The sequence below is a fragment of the Vipera berus genome (assembly GCF_964194415.1).
Source record: "Vipera berus genome assembly, chromosome: 1".
Classification (NCBI taxonomy): Eukaryota; Metazoa; Chordata; class Lepidosauria; order Squamata; family Viperidae; genus Vipera; species Vipera berus.
The window spans coordinates 254,764,919-254,779,430 of NC_138202.1; the positions used below are offsets into that span (position 1 = coordinate 254,764,919).

The following is a 14,512-nucleotide window of genomic DNA, read 5'->3' on the forward strand; positions in this document are numbered from 1 at the left end:
CAAATTTATCACAATCTCCTTCATAGAACTCAAGGACCTGAGAGACAAAAAGGAGGCATGAAAGTGTATGCTCTAGTACAGGGGTCTTCAAACTGGGCCCTTTTATGACTTGTGGATTTCAACTCCCAGAATTCCTCAGCCAGGCATGCTAGCTGAGGAATTCTGGGAGTTGAAGTCCACACGTCATAAAAGGGCCAAGTTTGAAGACCCCTGCTCTAGTATTTTACCTCATTCATTCCAAATTTATGCCATTTGTACTTATAAACTATTGTTTTTACCACATTTACCAAAATTACAAAGTGACCAGTCCCATACTCTTAGTTAAAGAGGCAAACAGTTTCGTAGTTTCACAGTAATATGGAAAGCTACTTAAATGGAAAGCAAAGGCCAACTAATCAATTTCCACTGCAGCTGCAGATTTTTTTTTACAAAACAAGTAGATTTTTATCTGATTCACCAAGGCACTTACATGAAAGTGCATGAGGGTACTATTTCAAAATATATTTTATTTATGGCTTGGCTATTAATAAAGTCTTGTATATTAAACAAAAACACTCTGGGTGGTCAAATTCTTCTGCTGACAGAACTGTTTCTGCAAATGAATCCAAGATTTGTAATTTTCTATCTCCCTGAAATCCCCGAAATCTCCTCAAACACTGAAAGACTCTATAGCAATCTAGAGGTGGAGAAGCAAAATTTTACTTTTTTTATACCAGCCTCCAACTAGTGCGCCTTTGGATTCCAACAGTGCTAGTCCCCAGTTTTTATTTTTTAAAAAGGAAAAAAATATAAGACTGAACTCAATTAATACTTATTTCCATGTCCACCTGTCAAATTTTGATTTAAATAAAAAAAAAGATCTGATGGGTCAGTAACTGTATTTGAGAAAATACAATGTATTTTTCTGGTTGGTGACAGTCAGTCAGATGTTTAGGCTGGATTTAGCATTTTTATCCACGTATTGAATACTTTCCAAGGACCCATATTATTATTATTATCTGTTCACAACAATGTGAAGTCACAACTGCCAGTTCTTTCACTTTTGGCCTTCATACACATTGAGTTCTTCCCAACAACCTAGGATGTGGTAATGTATTGTTGTAGTATATGTGGAAATCCACACATTATGGCCTTTTGCAACTGATGGATGGAAATGTTGTCAATGCACACATTTTCTAAGTGCCCTCCATGATTTTTTGGTATGGCACCCCGTGAGCCAATAACCACTGAGAACACCAGTCAGTTTATGCCATAATCTTTCAACTTCTATTTTCAGATCTTGATACTTTGTGATCTCCAGTTCTTTGTCTCCTATTTTACTATCCCCTGGTATTGCCACATCAATTATCCAGACTTTCTTCTTTTCAATCATGATTATTTATACCTGATGTTTTATAACCCAAACTTTACTTTTGTTTTTCGGTCCAAACTGTCCAATTTAACTAATATCCAGTTAATTATTTCAGCAGTGTATCATATCAAAGGTATGGCTCAGATATTGATGGCTTTGACAGTGTTGCCACCATTCAACTGTGTCTTTAACAATTTTCTCACTATTGGATGTATTTCTCACTAATCACATCAAGCTTAGAATTTGCAATTTCCTGGTTTCTAGCCAGCACCTTTGCTACTACACCAAACTGGCTCTCATATTGCCATTGTATAGCCAAACCTATACTACTGATTCATTTACTGTAAATCGATATGACTCATCTAGAATAAGTGAGGTCCAATAACCAAGCAGAACTTTTAAATAAACAATATGTATATTAAAATACTTTGCACTGTCCATTAGATTCTGAATGTTTTAATATAAAACTCCTTAGCAACTGTTGATAAAATAAAATTTAAAAATTGAATACAGTTCATTCACAATAGCATAAAATAATGGAACAGAAGATATAATCATAAGCTATTCTGTCAGCAATTAGCATAAGTAATATAATATATATAGTAAAATAATACTTTAGAACAAAGCAGCATAGTTTCTCTTTTCTTATGTAATGATAACTAAGGAAACCAAAGAAGGGCTTATCTGAAGTCAGTGGAATCATGTGTTTTAAGTTCAGTATACCTAGAAAAAATATGTATACTGTCAATGGTTTAAGCTATCTTTTATATGAACTCTAAGTTACATTAATAAATAAAAAGTCAGCAAGATACATGTTATACACTGTTAATAAAAGATGATTCAGGAGACTGACAAACATTACTCGTTATTCCTATTTCATGTTTGCTGCAAACAAAAACAAAACTAGTGAAATATCTATGGATACATTCCCCCACTGCATTCTACTAATTTTTCATTACCTTGTCCATTCTTCTAGAATGATGCTGTTAATGGTAAGTGCATACCAATATGAAAAGGATGCCCTCAAATTAAACTCAAATCTTGGAAAGTGCAAGGGGGGGGGAGGAATCTTGCAGCATGTTGTAATTAATCTGCCATTGCATTCTTCCAAGATTTTTTCCCTCAAATTTTCAATGTATCCAGTAGTTTCTAGATAATGCCACATCCGAATATCAACCAGAACCATTTCTGCTAGCTTTCAAGATCAACCAAGTTCTACTAAGTGCTACCACCTGCTGAGAACAAATCACAAGGCAATGTCCATTCTACACAGAGAAAGTGTATCATGTAATTATAAAAATTCTGCCCCTAATGTATGATAAGAAAGGGAGCATGAATATCACCTATTTTGATAATAACTAAGCAGGCAAGGGCATACCACATCTGAAAAACCCTGCCAAGAAAACTGCAGGGACTTGTCCAGGCAGTTTCCAAGAATTGATCATGGCTGAATAGAAGAAAAGTAAACCACTTTTATACTTACACTTTATTGATTAAATGAGTCACATAAAATCCAATAAACATGTCACTTACAATAAATAACAAGGAATATGCTGATCAACCCAATTTATATACTATTTCTTTATTTATTTATTTTAGAATATTGGACTTATTGGAACCTCTGAAGTATTTAAGACTAAAATATTTCAATTTATTAGCATTTTTAAAATTCCAAATATTTTTTTCTGAAAAAGTTAATACTTGGGTATGAATGGCAACAAGAGTAGCTTTTATATCTGGTTAATGTATAACATGCTTATTGAAATTTCGTATTCCTATTAGACATTAATATCACTATGGTTATCCCATTGACTTCAGTTTCATAGAAATATTGCACCATCACCAAAAAGATACACACATACTGATAATAAAAGTAACAACCTGTTCAGGAAACTCTTTCTAGTCAATGTTACTGCAAAACACTGCATACTGAGTTCACAGAAACCATATGCACAAAATATCTCAATCCTGCTGCCAGTTCATTAAAGCACTAACAATTAAGACAAAATAACTTCATGAAAAGTGAAAACAATAAAGCTATAAGCTATGTACTGTACTCCATTTATACTATGCTCAAAAGGGTTCTGTTATATTGCCTTATAAATTATTACATATTAAGATACAATATTTCAGCAAATTGACAATGTCCAAGATCAGATTATCATATTGTTTTTATTGTGTAATGTACTACCTTTGATTTTGATTTAAGCTTTTACTTTTCCATTTACTTTTAGAATGGAATTGAAAAACAACCCAACCAAAATCACAGGCACGTTTTAAAAATATTGTATCTTTTTCTCTATAGCGTGCAGCATTGTCTTTCAAGTAAAATTTCAAAAGTTAGAATTTACTTTACAATAAGTATTGCAATTCAAATAAACAATTTAAGATCTAATACTGAAAGATCATTTAGACAAAAGTATATGTACACTACTACCTCAGATTCTACAAAAACAAGCATAAACGGATAACAGTAATAAGGCTTTTGTCAAATATATGTGATATATGAATATATATAAAATATTTTATTTTATTACATTGTTATGAGGTATCCTTATTTTTTAAAAGATGAATTTTAATGTATAAAGCAATCTTAAAATTGTTTAAAAGGACTCAAAACCAGTGTCTATAAAATTATGTCAAATAGCATAAAGTATAATCTGGAAGAGCTGTAGTAAGTTGAAAGCAGTTAAGTACTTCAGCCACAAGTAAGATTCCAGGGGAAAAGGTTTGGATCTTACCATTTCTGTATAATAAAGGTAAGCAAAAAGATGTACTAAAATACTTTTGTAGAAATATATTTTGAGTATTTGGGGAATAGGGCTGGATAACTCATTCACTGTCAGTGACAATCACCTCTCAAGATACATTTCAGGCTTTTAAAGAGAAATTAGTTTAATTCAAAAATGTCATAGCTTATAGAATAACAATTATATATGTTTAAAGACAAACAGCCGGTTGTACCTTTCCTTACTTCTATATGTTTGAGACAAGAGCTCTATAACCCTGAGCTGTTCCACATTGCTTTACATAGCTTCATACAAATCAAGGATATATATGTACAAGTCCTCCATATCTTTATTGCACGTAGTGTGGTATTCTGGCCCATACCCAGCACATCACCCCCCCCAAAAAAAATGTCCTTTCATATTTCTATTAATGCGTTGGTGGAAAACACACACACAAGATACCGACTCTGCTCCAATTCCCCTGAAACAAATATTCCGACCTCTATTATTTTCTTTTTATTTAAAATAAATTCATCGGGTAGGATGTATTATTATTCTAGTGCCATTCTGAAGTCCGCCTCGAAAAAGGGGACCGGGAAAGAAAAGGTTACTTATGCTTCCATCCATCCATCCATCCATCCATCCATCCATCCATCCGATGGGGAGAGAGAGAGAGAGAGAGAGAGAGATGAGAGTTAAGTTCGCACTCAGCCACCTGAGCATGTGATAAGAAACGAAGCCCGGATTAAGGGGGCTCGATCAGCCACGAAACAAGGCTACCCCGGCTTTAAAAAAAAAAAGAGTGCCGTTTATTCGCGGAAGACTCAAGCAGAGAAGCAGCGAGCAGCCCACTTCCCACCCACCCCCCTCACCCCCAAGACGTATTTCAGGTAACGTCTGAGAAGTAGACCCTTGACCGCAGCCTCGCCTTTTTTTCTTCATCTTGGGGGGGGCAGCGGGGAAGAGGAGAAAAATCGCCAACCGGAAGCGGCCGCGTGCCCCCAATCTGAGGCCGCAGGACTGAGGGGAAGGAGTGGGGGGGGACAGCTACTAACGCTGACACCGCCCCCCCCCCCGCCGCCGCCACTCGCCTTCCCGTTCTCATTAACTCAGCAGGGGAGGTGGTTGGCCGGCTGGCTGGCTGGCCGGCCAGCAGGCAAGGTGGGAGGCGTGCCCCCTCTCCTCGTGGAATGACCGAGTGGGAATATATATCTCGCCTCGGCGAGCGGGGAAGCGGCGGCAAGTGGAAGGGGGCGGCGGCGGCGGCTGGAGGGAGAAGGGAGAAGGGGGAGCAGCACTGCAGAGAATACAGGACCCGCAGCAAGCAGGAAACTCACCGCGTCTTCTGCTGAAGGAATCCCGGCTCCTCGCCTTCGTCTCGGCGTTCACCAAGCACCGCCGCGCTCCCCCTCCCCCCCTCCCTTTTTTTTTACATCTTCTCACAGCCACCCTCCCTCCCCTTTCCTCCCCCCCCCCGTCAGCTCCTTCTCCTTTCTGGGTCGGGGGAGCTCGCGCCCGGCGGGTCCGTTGGGGTTGGAAGTTCGATCGCGCCCCGCGAAGGAGCCCCCACCCCTTGGCGGACGGTTGTCCGCGAGAGTCCGGGAGGTGGGAGGGGGGAAGCGCAGAGACTGAGCAGCCGGAGGAGGAGGAGGTGGGGGTGGTGGAGAAGGGAAGGAGAAAGCGCGGATCTTTCCTCGGCACAAAGCTTCACAATAGACACGGCGCGAGAGAGCGCGGCGCGCGCGTGTCGGTGCGAGTGTGCCGAAGGCGGGGCTTTCTTGGGCCGGCTCCCGCACTCTCTCCCGGAACGGGGGGTGGTGCGACCGCTCAAGGGGGAGAGGCCGGCGAAGGTGTTGTTTGCGCAGCCACCTGACCGGCAGCCCCTCACCGCGCGGCTCTTCAGACTCGGGATGAAAGGAGGCGGACGCTTAACAGCCTCTTTTCTGATGCCAGGCACGCACGCACCCCCGCATACACGGTCGGGTGGTACAGGCTAGCTTTATTCTCCTAAGGGGGCTGAGAGCGAGGGAGGCGGCGGCGGCGGCAGGGTTTTATTGCGGCTTTCCCTAAACCGGCTTCTCGCAGCCAATTAGAAGAAGAAGAGGAGGAGGAGTTGGCGTTAGATCCAGAGACGTCGGACGCAGAAGACTCTTTGCAAGAACGGCGGTCCGGGAGAGTTACGTTTAGAGCCCGGTCGGCGCAGGCTAAGCGTTCGTAGGGCTTACCGTCCTGCTTCATTTTTCCGTTGGAGCACTGTTTGAATGAATGAATGAATTAATTAATTAAAATGCTGTAGTTTGAATACTGCAGTCCTTCTGTCATTATACAGTTGTGCTAGGAATACAACACCCTGTCCAATTACGGGTCAAACCGCACTGAGCTCGGTAGTATTTGCATCTCCTTTATGGGTAAGATTGTACTGTGAAACTTCACGGGAGTCCACTAATTGCGGAAGGAAGTCTGCAGTAATCTCCAGCCTCAATTTACTTTCCAATCTAGTTGGACAATGTGGTTTGCTGTCCGTTCTGAAACCGGTTTTAATAATTTAATAGTATTGAATTTCAGCAAGGCTACAAATAATCTCAACACTTGCCTATATTTATTGATATAAATGGTATCGGACTGACAACCGACTGCATTTATACGTAATCAGATACTTATATGTCCCACGGATTTATCCTGTATTTCAATTAATACTTACATATTCCACTATAATTCTGGAAGCAACTGAGCCTATCTTCCTTGAACAATGCTCAAGATATATGCTCTGAATTTTTACATGTTTATTTTTATCCAAAATGTTAAGTTTTTGGAACTCATTCGTGCTTTCTGAATGATCACAAAAATGAACCAGTAAATTCCTAGTCATTGGGTGCCATTCTTTTTACTAAATCTCTAACTGCACCCTAATGCAGTTATGTTAGATCTGTTGCCAAAACGGAACGAACATTTTCAGTACGTATCTGCGCCCTGCAATTAACGTTGCAAGAATTATTTGGTGCCATTTAGAAACATGGGGATTGAAGACGAGTCTGATTTCTTTAGTAAAAGATTTTCGCGTTGGACACCAGAGGACATTGACACTTATTTACATTGCTGCATTTCAGAACTGGGACCACTTAATAAAAAGACGGACTTTGTTTGCAAGTGACGAATATTAAAAACGTTCATGCCCTTTTATTTTGCAATAAAAGGAAAGACGACCATTATTGTTGTGGGATAAAAAGAGCGAGATTTGGTTAGTTATAAAGATGCCACAAATCTTTTTTTTTCTTCATCCAATGTATATAGCTGTGGTGCTTACAGTCTCTCCTGTTACGAGTATCTGAAGTAATCCCGAGAAAATTAATGCAAACTAATGTGCATTAAAACTACGGTTTTCCGCAAACAACTCTCTCAAAGGCAACAGTCTCAGATTACGCTAAACTCCTCCATCCGCAACAATCGAACGTACGCTGGGATTTGTGTACTGGTTAAAAGTCCTTATCCGCTCAAACGTAAAAAGCCTAAAGCTCAATGACTCCCATCACAATTGTATTTGGACAGAAGCCTAAAAATAGGTACATTTTTTTTTATTTTTGCACTTTTGATAAGCCCAGTTCAGCCCAAATTGAGGAAAGTCCAGAAAGAAAAAAGAATTGTTTTACGCAGCTGCCAGGACTCGCTGGCGGTTTTGTGTGTGTGTGTGGTTTTTTTCCTCAGGCCCCGCCCCCCTGGCCGAGGGCCACTTCCGTTCGGGTAAGATGTCGGCCGCCATCGCTGCCCTCGCGTCATACGGGGGTTCAGATTCTGAGTCCGACTCGGGGTCGGATGCTGAAGGAAAGCCCGGCCTTTCCGCCCAGGTCGCCGGGGCTGACGCTGTCCTTCACTTGGCGGGGCCGCCGCCCTCTGCGCAACAGGCTCTGCTGCCGGTAGTGGACTCGGCCCCAGCGGTGTCAGTGAAGGTAAGAGCTGGCCGGCCGGGGTCGTACGAATCTCGCCGACTCGAAGTAGAAAACAACGTTTTCCTGTCTTGGATGGGAGACTTGGCATTGCCAGCCCCTACCGATTGCTTGACGCTGCGGGTGTTTTCCTCCCTCGCGTGCATGGCTTCCTCCAGAAAGCCGCGTTAGTGTCAATTTTATAGCGGCGCAACGGTGGAGAGAGTCCGTAGGGAAAGCTTCTTCCACCTTTTGAAGAGTCTATTGGTCGTGATAAAGGATTGTGGGAAAGGGGTTGCCGATCAGCCTTGCACGCTCAGAATATGGGTGGATGTTTAAAAACATTGTTGGTTTAGCTTCAGCAATCAATGGGAAGGGAGGGGGAGTGTAAATTTAACTTTACAGACCAGCATTGATCTTCACGATCCTATTGCTTTCACGTCTTTGTATCAGAGGCATAGCATTGCAAACGAAATCAAACAGTTAGTTTGGGTTATGGAACGAGATCTCTGTTACTCTCCTCCTCCTCCTCCTCCTCCTCCTCCTCCTCAGCAGCGGCTTCTTCTCTCTTATCACGTGATATTATTTTTGTGATAACTAGTACCGAAGGAAACTCAAAAGTATTTGAAACTCAAATACTTTGGCCACCTAATGAGAAGGAAGGACTCACTGGAGAAGAGCCTAATGCTGGGAAAGGTCGAGGGCAAGAGAAGAAGGGGACGACAGAGAATGAGGTGGCTGGATGGAGTCACTGAAGCAGGAGGCTTGAGCTTAAATGGACTCCAGAAGATGGTAGAGGACAGGAGGGCCTGGAGGAACGTTGTCCATGGGGTTGCGATGGGTCGGACACGACTTCACAAATAACAACAACAAAGTACCGAAGGCTGTTGGAAAAACTCCTTTATAGAGTCACCCTAACTTAGTTTGTAAAGATCAGTTATGAAGACATTGACAAAAGAGTGTGCATGCTAATTATTAAACAGATAAATAACTTTTTGCATACCGGTAAGTTGTGTTACTGGCACATGAAGCTCTCCACATAATCTTTATACCAATAAAACGTTTGATTTTATATATGTATGTATGTATGTTCAGTTGGGCAAAATGGTGCATAAGAGAGCAACAGTTTTTGAACCAATGTACCTCAAATAGGGCTAATTTAAAGAATGCATCCAAATTCCAGGTCCCCTGGGTCCTGTGAGATTGGAATTTGGCAAAGTTGTGGCTGCTTCAGTGCTCCCCTGTTATTGTAGTCAGCTTTCATCGCCTGGTCATCATTTCTAACCCTCCATGACAGTTTCCTACAAGGAAACTGGAAAGAAGTTAGAAGTCACTCCCACTTCCACTGCTTTTTTCCTAACTTTGGCCATATTGCTAAGCACATTGGTTTGTGCTTAAATTGTAAGCCGCCCTGAGTCTTCGGAGAAGGGCGGGATATAAATGGGATTAAAATAAATAAAAATAAATATAGTTTCTCAGTTGGTAAGGAAATATCTTTGAAACAACCCAAATTGTCACAGACTGTCTGCTGGTCATGAATTTAAGACAGCCATCTTCTGTCCTCATATTTATCCATGCATTTTCTGTTTACCTGTTTTGCTTTGGAAGATGGGTAGATCAGTTTTTACATGGCAGGTGTGGGTTGATTGAGCTATCAGCTAATTTGGGGGGGGGCTTTCCTAGTTCAGCCATCTGTATGCTTAAATGTTTGATTTACTTAATATGTAAATATCAGTGAATATCCTATTTGCAACTCAATTTTCAGGGTCTTTATCAGAATATTGCATGGACCAATCTCAGAATTTTCTTTTTTCTTAAATTTGGAAGTGATGACTGCTATTCATCTTACTTAGATTTAGTTATATATGGAGTCTAAGAATATTTCTGAGCCAGAAGAGTTCTACCAAAAAAAATAACTTTCTTTACTATGTATCATGTAAAAGTGCCAGCTTTTATTCACACGTGTATAAATGTACATACAGAGAGAGAGAGAGAGAGAGAGATCCGAGTCTAAAAATGCGAATCCAACTCAAGACGGGCGCAACGAGTCCCGCCCTTGCAGGATCGGAATGGTGTGGCTACACGAACAAGAACTGCAGTCCTTGGAAGGGAGGAATCCCCAGCACATCCTTTACAAGGCCCTAAGATGGGCACCTGGACCCAGCAAAAGGGGGGAGGTTGCGAAACAAGAGCTACTAGCGAGCCAATCTATGGACATTCAGACTTGGACACGAACCAGGCAGAGAAGGAGAGCGACTATGAGTGAGGAAATGACTTCCGAGCTTACAAACATGCGGGACAGTTAGAAACTATACGGTCAATTGGGGCAGGGCACATAAGCAACCGGCCTAAACAGTTTTGGTTTATGTTTTATCCTGGTGGTGTTATTTATTTATTTATTTATTTGTGTGTGTGTGTATATATATATATATATATATATATATATATATATATATATATATATATATATATATATATATATATATATATATATATATATATATATATATATATATAATATATAATATATAAAATACACACACACACACACAAATCCCAAGCATATTTACTTTAAAGTACCGTATTTTCCGGCGTATAAGACGACTGGGCGTATAAGACGACCCCCTACATTTCCTGTTAAATTATAGGGTTTGGGCTATACTCGCCGTATAAGACTACCCCTCTTCCAACGCACACCAAATAAAAATTAAAAAACATCAGATTTGATTTTAATATGGTAATTTTAATTCAAATGCTTATGACATGCAGGTACTTAGTAGGAAAACTGTCACTTATAAACATAAGGCTGTTTGTCATCAAACATGTAAACATAAAACAGTGCAAGTGGATTAAACTTAATAATAATAATAATAATAATAATAATAATAATAATAATAATAATAATAATAATAATAATAATAATAATAATAATAAGTTGGAAGGGACCTTGGAGGTCATCTAGTCCAACCCCCTGCTAAGGCAGGAAACCCTATACCGTTTCAGACAAATGGCTGTCCAGTCTCTTCTTAAAAACTTCCAGTGTTGGAGCATTCACCACTTCTGGAGGCAGGTTGTTCCACTGGTTAATTGTTCTAACTGTCAGGAAGTTTCTCCTTAGTTCTAGGTTGCTTCTCTCCTTGACTAGTTTCCATCCGTTGCTTCTTGTCCTGCTTTCAGGTGCTTTGGAGAATAGCTTGGCTCCCTCTTCTTTGTGGCAGCCCCTGAGATATTGGATCACTGCTATCGTGTCACCCCTCACCCTTCTCTTCGTTAAACTACACATACCCAATTCCAGCAACCCTTTTCCTATTTTCCTAATTCACTTTTTCACTTTTCCTAATTCACTCTAAAGCTTTCCCTGCGCAGAGCCTTAAGTAACCCCAGCTGCCTGCAATTAGTGCAGGTTCACATCCCATCAGGCTCAAGGTTGAGTCAGCCTTCCATCATTCTGAGGTAGGTAAAATGAGGACTCAGATTGTTGGGAGCAATAAGCTGACTTTGTAATAATGCTGCTTGTGGGGGGGGGTGAAAGCTCTAATAGGTAGGCATATACATAGAATGAAGGCTATTGCTAAGCACATTGATTTGTGCTTTAAATTGTAAGCCGCCCTGAGTCTTCGGAGAAGGGTGGGATATAAATGGGATTAAAAAAAAGACCAAATGGGAGATCCGCTCCAGGTTTTCCAGCCAGCCCGCCCAGTTCCTGAGTCAAATGTGTCCTTAGAGCTAAGCTGCTGCTCTGGCTATGCATTCCCCACCTGCCTTTCAAATTGCTCTTGCATTCCCCACCTGCCTACAGCTGCTCTTCAACTTTAGAAGGAAAAAAGCCCAGACCCCAGCCTGTAAAAAATCACAGACTGCAGCTTCTACTCCAATTGGTCCCGCTTTCCCTGCGCAGACTAAATGGAAGATCCGCTCCAGGTTTTCCAGCCAGCCCTGTCCCTAAAGTTTCAGCACCCGGCGTATAAGACGACCCCTGACTTTTGAGAAGATTTTCATGGGTTAAAAAGTAGTGTTATATGCCGGAATCTACGGTATAAAATCTTCGAACACTGGGATGGATTAAAAACAGTCATTTATTGTTAAAAGTTCATAATAAACAATAAAAAGCAACCGTTTAAAACATAAGCTTTTGCTGGTCCTCTGCCAGCGTCATCAGAGAAAGCATTGAAAGACTGTTTGTAAGCTTGTTCGGTTCCGTGCTCTGCTCATTGAGCGCGTGAAGGACCCTGCTCTAGCCAATCGTGATTGTTCTGACTGTCTTGCATCGCTTTTCTCACAATCTGTTGAGTCAACAATTGATCTTCTACAAGCTTACAAACAGTCTTTCCAACCTTCAGTGCTTTCTCTGATGACGCTGGCAGAGGACCAGCGAAAGCTTATGTTTTAAATGGTTGCTTTTTATTGTTTATTATGAACTTTTAACAATAAATGACTGTTTTTAATCCATCCCAGTGTTCAAAGATTTTATACTTTTAAGTAAATATGCCTGGGATTCGTCTCTCTGTGTGTGTATATATATGTATATATGTATGTATGTATGACGCGGTGGCTCAGTGGGTTAGGACGCTGAGCCTGTCGATCAGAAGGTCGGCAGTTTGGCGGGTCGAATCCCGAGTGCCGCGTAGCAGAGTGAGCGCCTGTTACTCGTCCCAGCTTCTGCCAACCTAGCAGTTCGAAAGCAGGTAAAAATGCAAGTAGAAAAATAGGGACCACTCCGGTGGGAAGATAACAGCGTTCCGTGCGCCTTTGGCGTCTAGTCATGCCAGCCACATGACCACGGAGACGTCCTCGGACAAGCGCTGGCTCTTCGGCTTTGAAACGGAGATGAGCACCGGCCCCTAGAGTCGGAAACGACTAGCACGCATGTGCGGGGGAACCTTTACCTTTACCTATGTATGTATATGTGTGTGTTTCTGTGTAACACCAGGATGAAACATAAACCAAAACTGTTTAATGCGCTGATACACTTAGCTCGTCAGAGTAAAAAGCCGGAGTTCCGGGAGATTGCTTATAAGGCCGGTTGCTTATGTGCCCTGCCCCAATTGACCGTATAGTTTCTAACCGTCCCACATCGGTCCGCATGTTTGTAAGCTCGGGAGTCATTTCCTCACTCATAGTCGCTCTCCTTCTCTGCCTGGTTCGTGTCCGAGTCTGAATGTCCATAGATTGGCTCGCTAGTAGCTCTTGTTTCGCAACCTCCCCCCTTTTGCTGGGTCTGGGTGCCCATCTTAGGGCCTTGTTTTTATCCATCCCAGTGTTTGAAGATTATGTGTGTGTGTTTGTGTGTGTGTGTGTGTGTGTGTGTGTGTGTGTTATGTTCATTTTCTAATCCCAGATTAGTTGATGTTTTATGCAAAGGAGCTTAATGAATTGCTGATAAGTTCTGTCCTTTATAATCCTTTTATTAAAGAACCAAAAGAGGACACTCATTCGAACTCCAAACTTTTTTCTTTTAATGCACAGGGAGTAAATTAAGGAATATAGTTTTCATTACCATGAATCATCCCCTACATAAATTGTTTTTACATACAGATGCTTTTCTACTTTTGCTGTTTTAACACTAGACAAGGTTTTTATTGAAAAAAAATTATATTTGTCAACTTTTATGTCATATTTTTGAGCCAGACCTAATTTCAAATGCTTCTTGTTTCAAACTTAATGTTAAAGAAATAATGCAATATATAATCCTCATTTTAAAAAGTAATCTTTTTCTCTATATTAACAGAATCTGCACAAGAAATACCTACATCCTAAGTATCCGGAGTACTTGTCTTAATGGACAGTGCTGAGTTTTATAAGCAGATGCAGCTAGTGCAATATAGTTATTAGAGAATATTAGACAAATTGGAACTCTGGTTTATTCTGAGTAGAACAAGCCTCATTAAAATGTGGTTGTCTTGGGTTTCTTTCTCTGGGTTTATTCTAAAGGTAGGAAAATAGAGTCTTTAATTTGCATGCCACATTAAACAAGTGAAGGATAGAGCCATTACGATTTAGCATGACTTGAGAACCAGTTGCAAGTTTGTTTACTATAGCTTGATAATACAAACAATGTATCATTAAAGCTGTTTTCTCCAACATCCTATATGAAGATAATAAAACAGACATTTCTGAACATTATGACTATTTGAAGCAGAATTAATTACATTTGGCACTGTAACCAGAATTAAAACACTATATCTGATTATAATTTCCTATTATGTTCATGGTGACAGTAACATCAATTACCTGATTAAATTCTTCAGGAACAACATAGTAATTTTCAAGCTGTGTTCTAGAGGATGCTAGAATTATTCAAGAGCTTTTATGTGGACATCAGTTTGCCATTTTCAAAACTTTGTATATGTTTCTTTCTAAGCCCTTTTGAAAATGATTCAAATTTCAGAACCTGTTTGTCATGCAGTATGCAGAACCTCTGTTGCTCCATGGTACTGCTTCGCACGTGGGGGTAGTCATTCATTTCTGTGGATTATGAGGAAGAAGGTGCTGGTAGGGATAAAAATGGAAAT

The 14,512-nt window shown here is 40.7% G+C and overlaps 2 protein-coding genes across 2 annotated transcripts in view; one reads left to right on the plus strand and one right to left on the minus strand.

Moving 5' to 3' along the window:
• The window catches only part of WASF1 (WASP family member 1), a 49,734-nt gene extending 44,256 nt beyond the window's left edge, over positions 1-5,478 (minus strand). The window contains exon 1 of the mRNA XM_081315008.1: positions 5,418-5,478. The gene's annotated coding sequence lies outside the window, so the exon portion shown is untranslated. The remainder of the gene's footprint in view (positions 1-5,417) is intronic.
• Positions 5,479-7,800: 2,322 nt separating this feature from the next.
• CDC40 (cell division cycle 40) overlaps positions 7,801-14,512 on the plus strand; it is a 42,967-nt gene continuing 36,255 nt past the window's right edge. Inside the window, exon 1 of the mRNA XM_081314745.1 lies at positions 7,801-8,024. Within this exon, the coding sequence (XP_081170871.1) occupies positions 7,824-8,024 (201 nt within the window). The 5' untranslated portion in view covers positions 7,801-7,823. The remainder of the gene's footprint in view (positions 8,025-14,512) is intronic.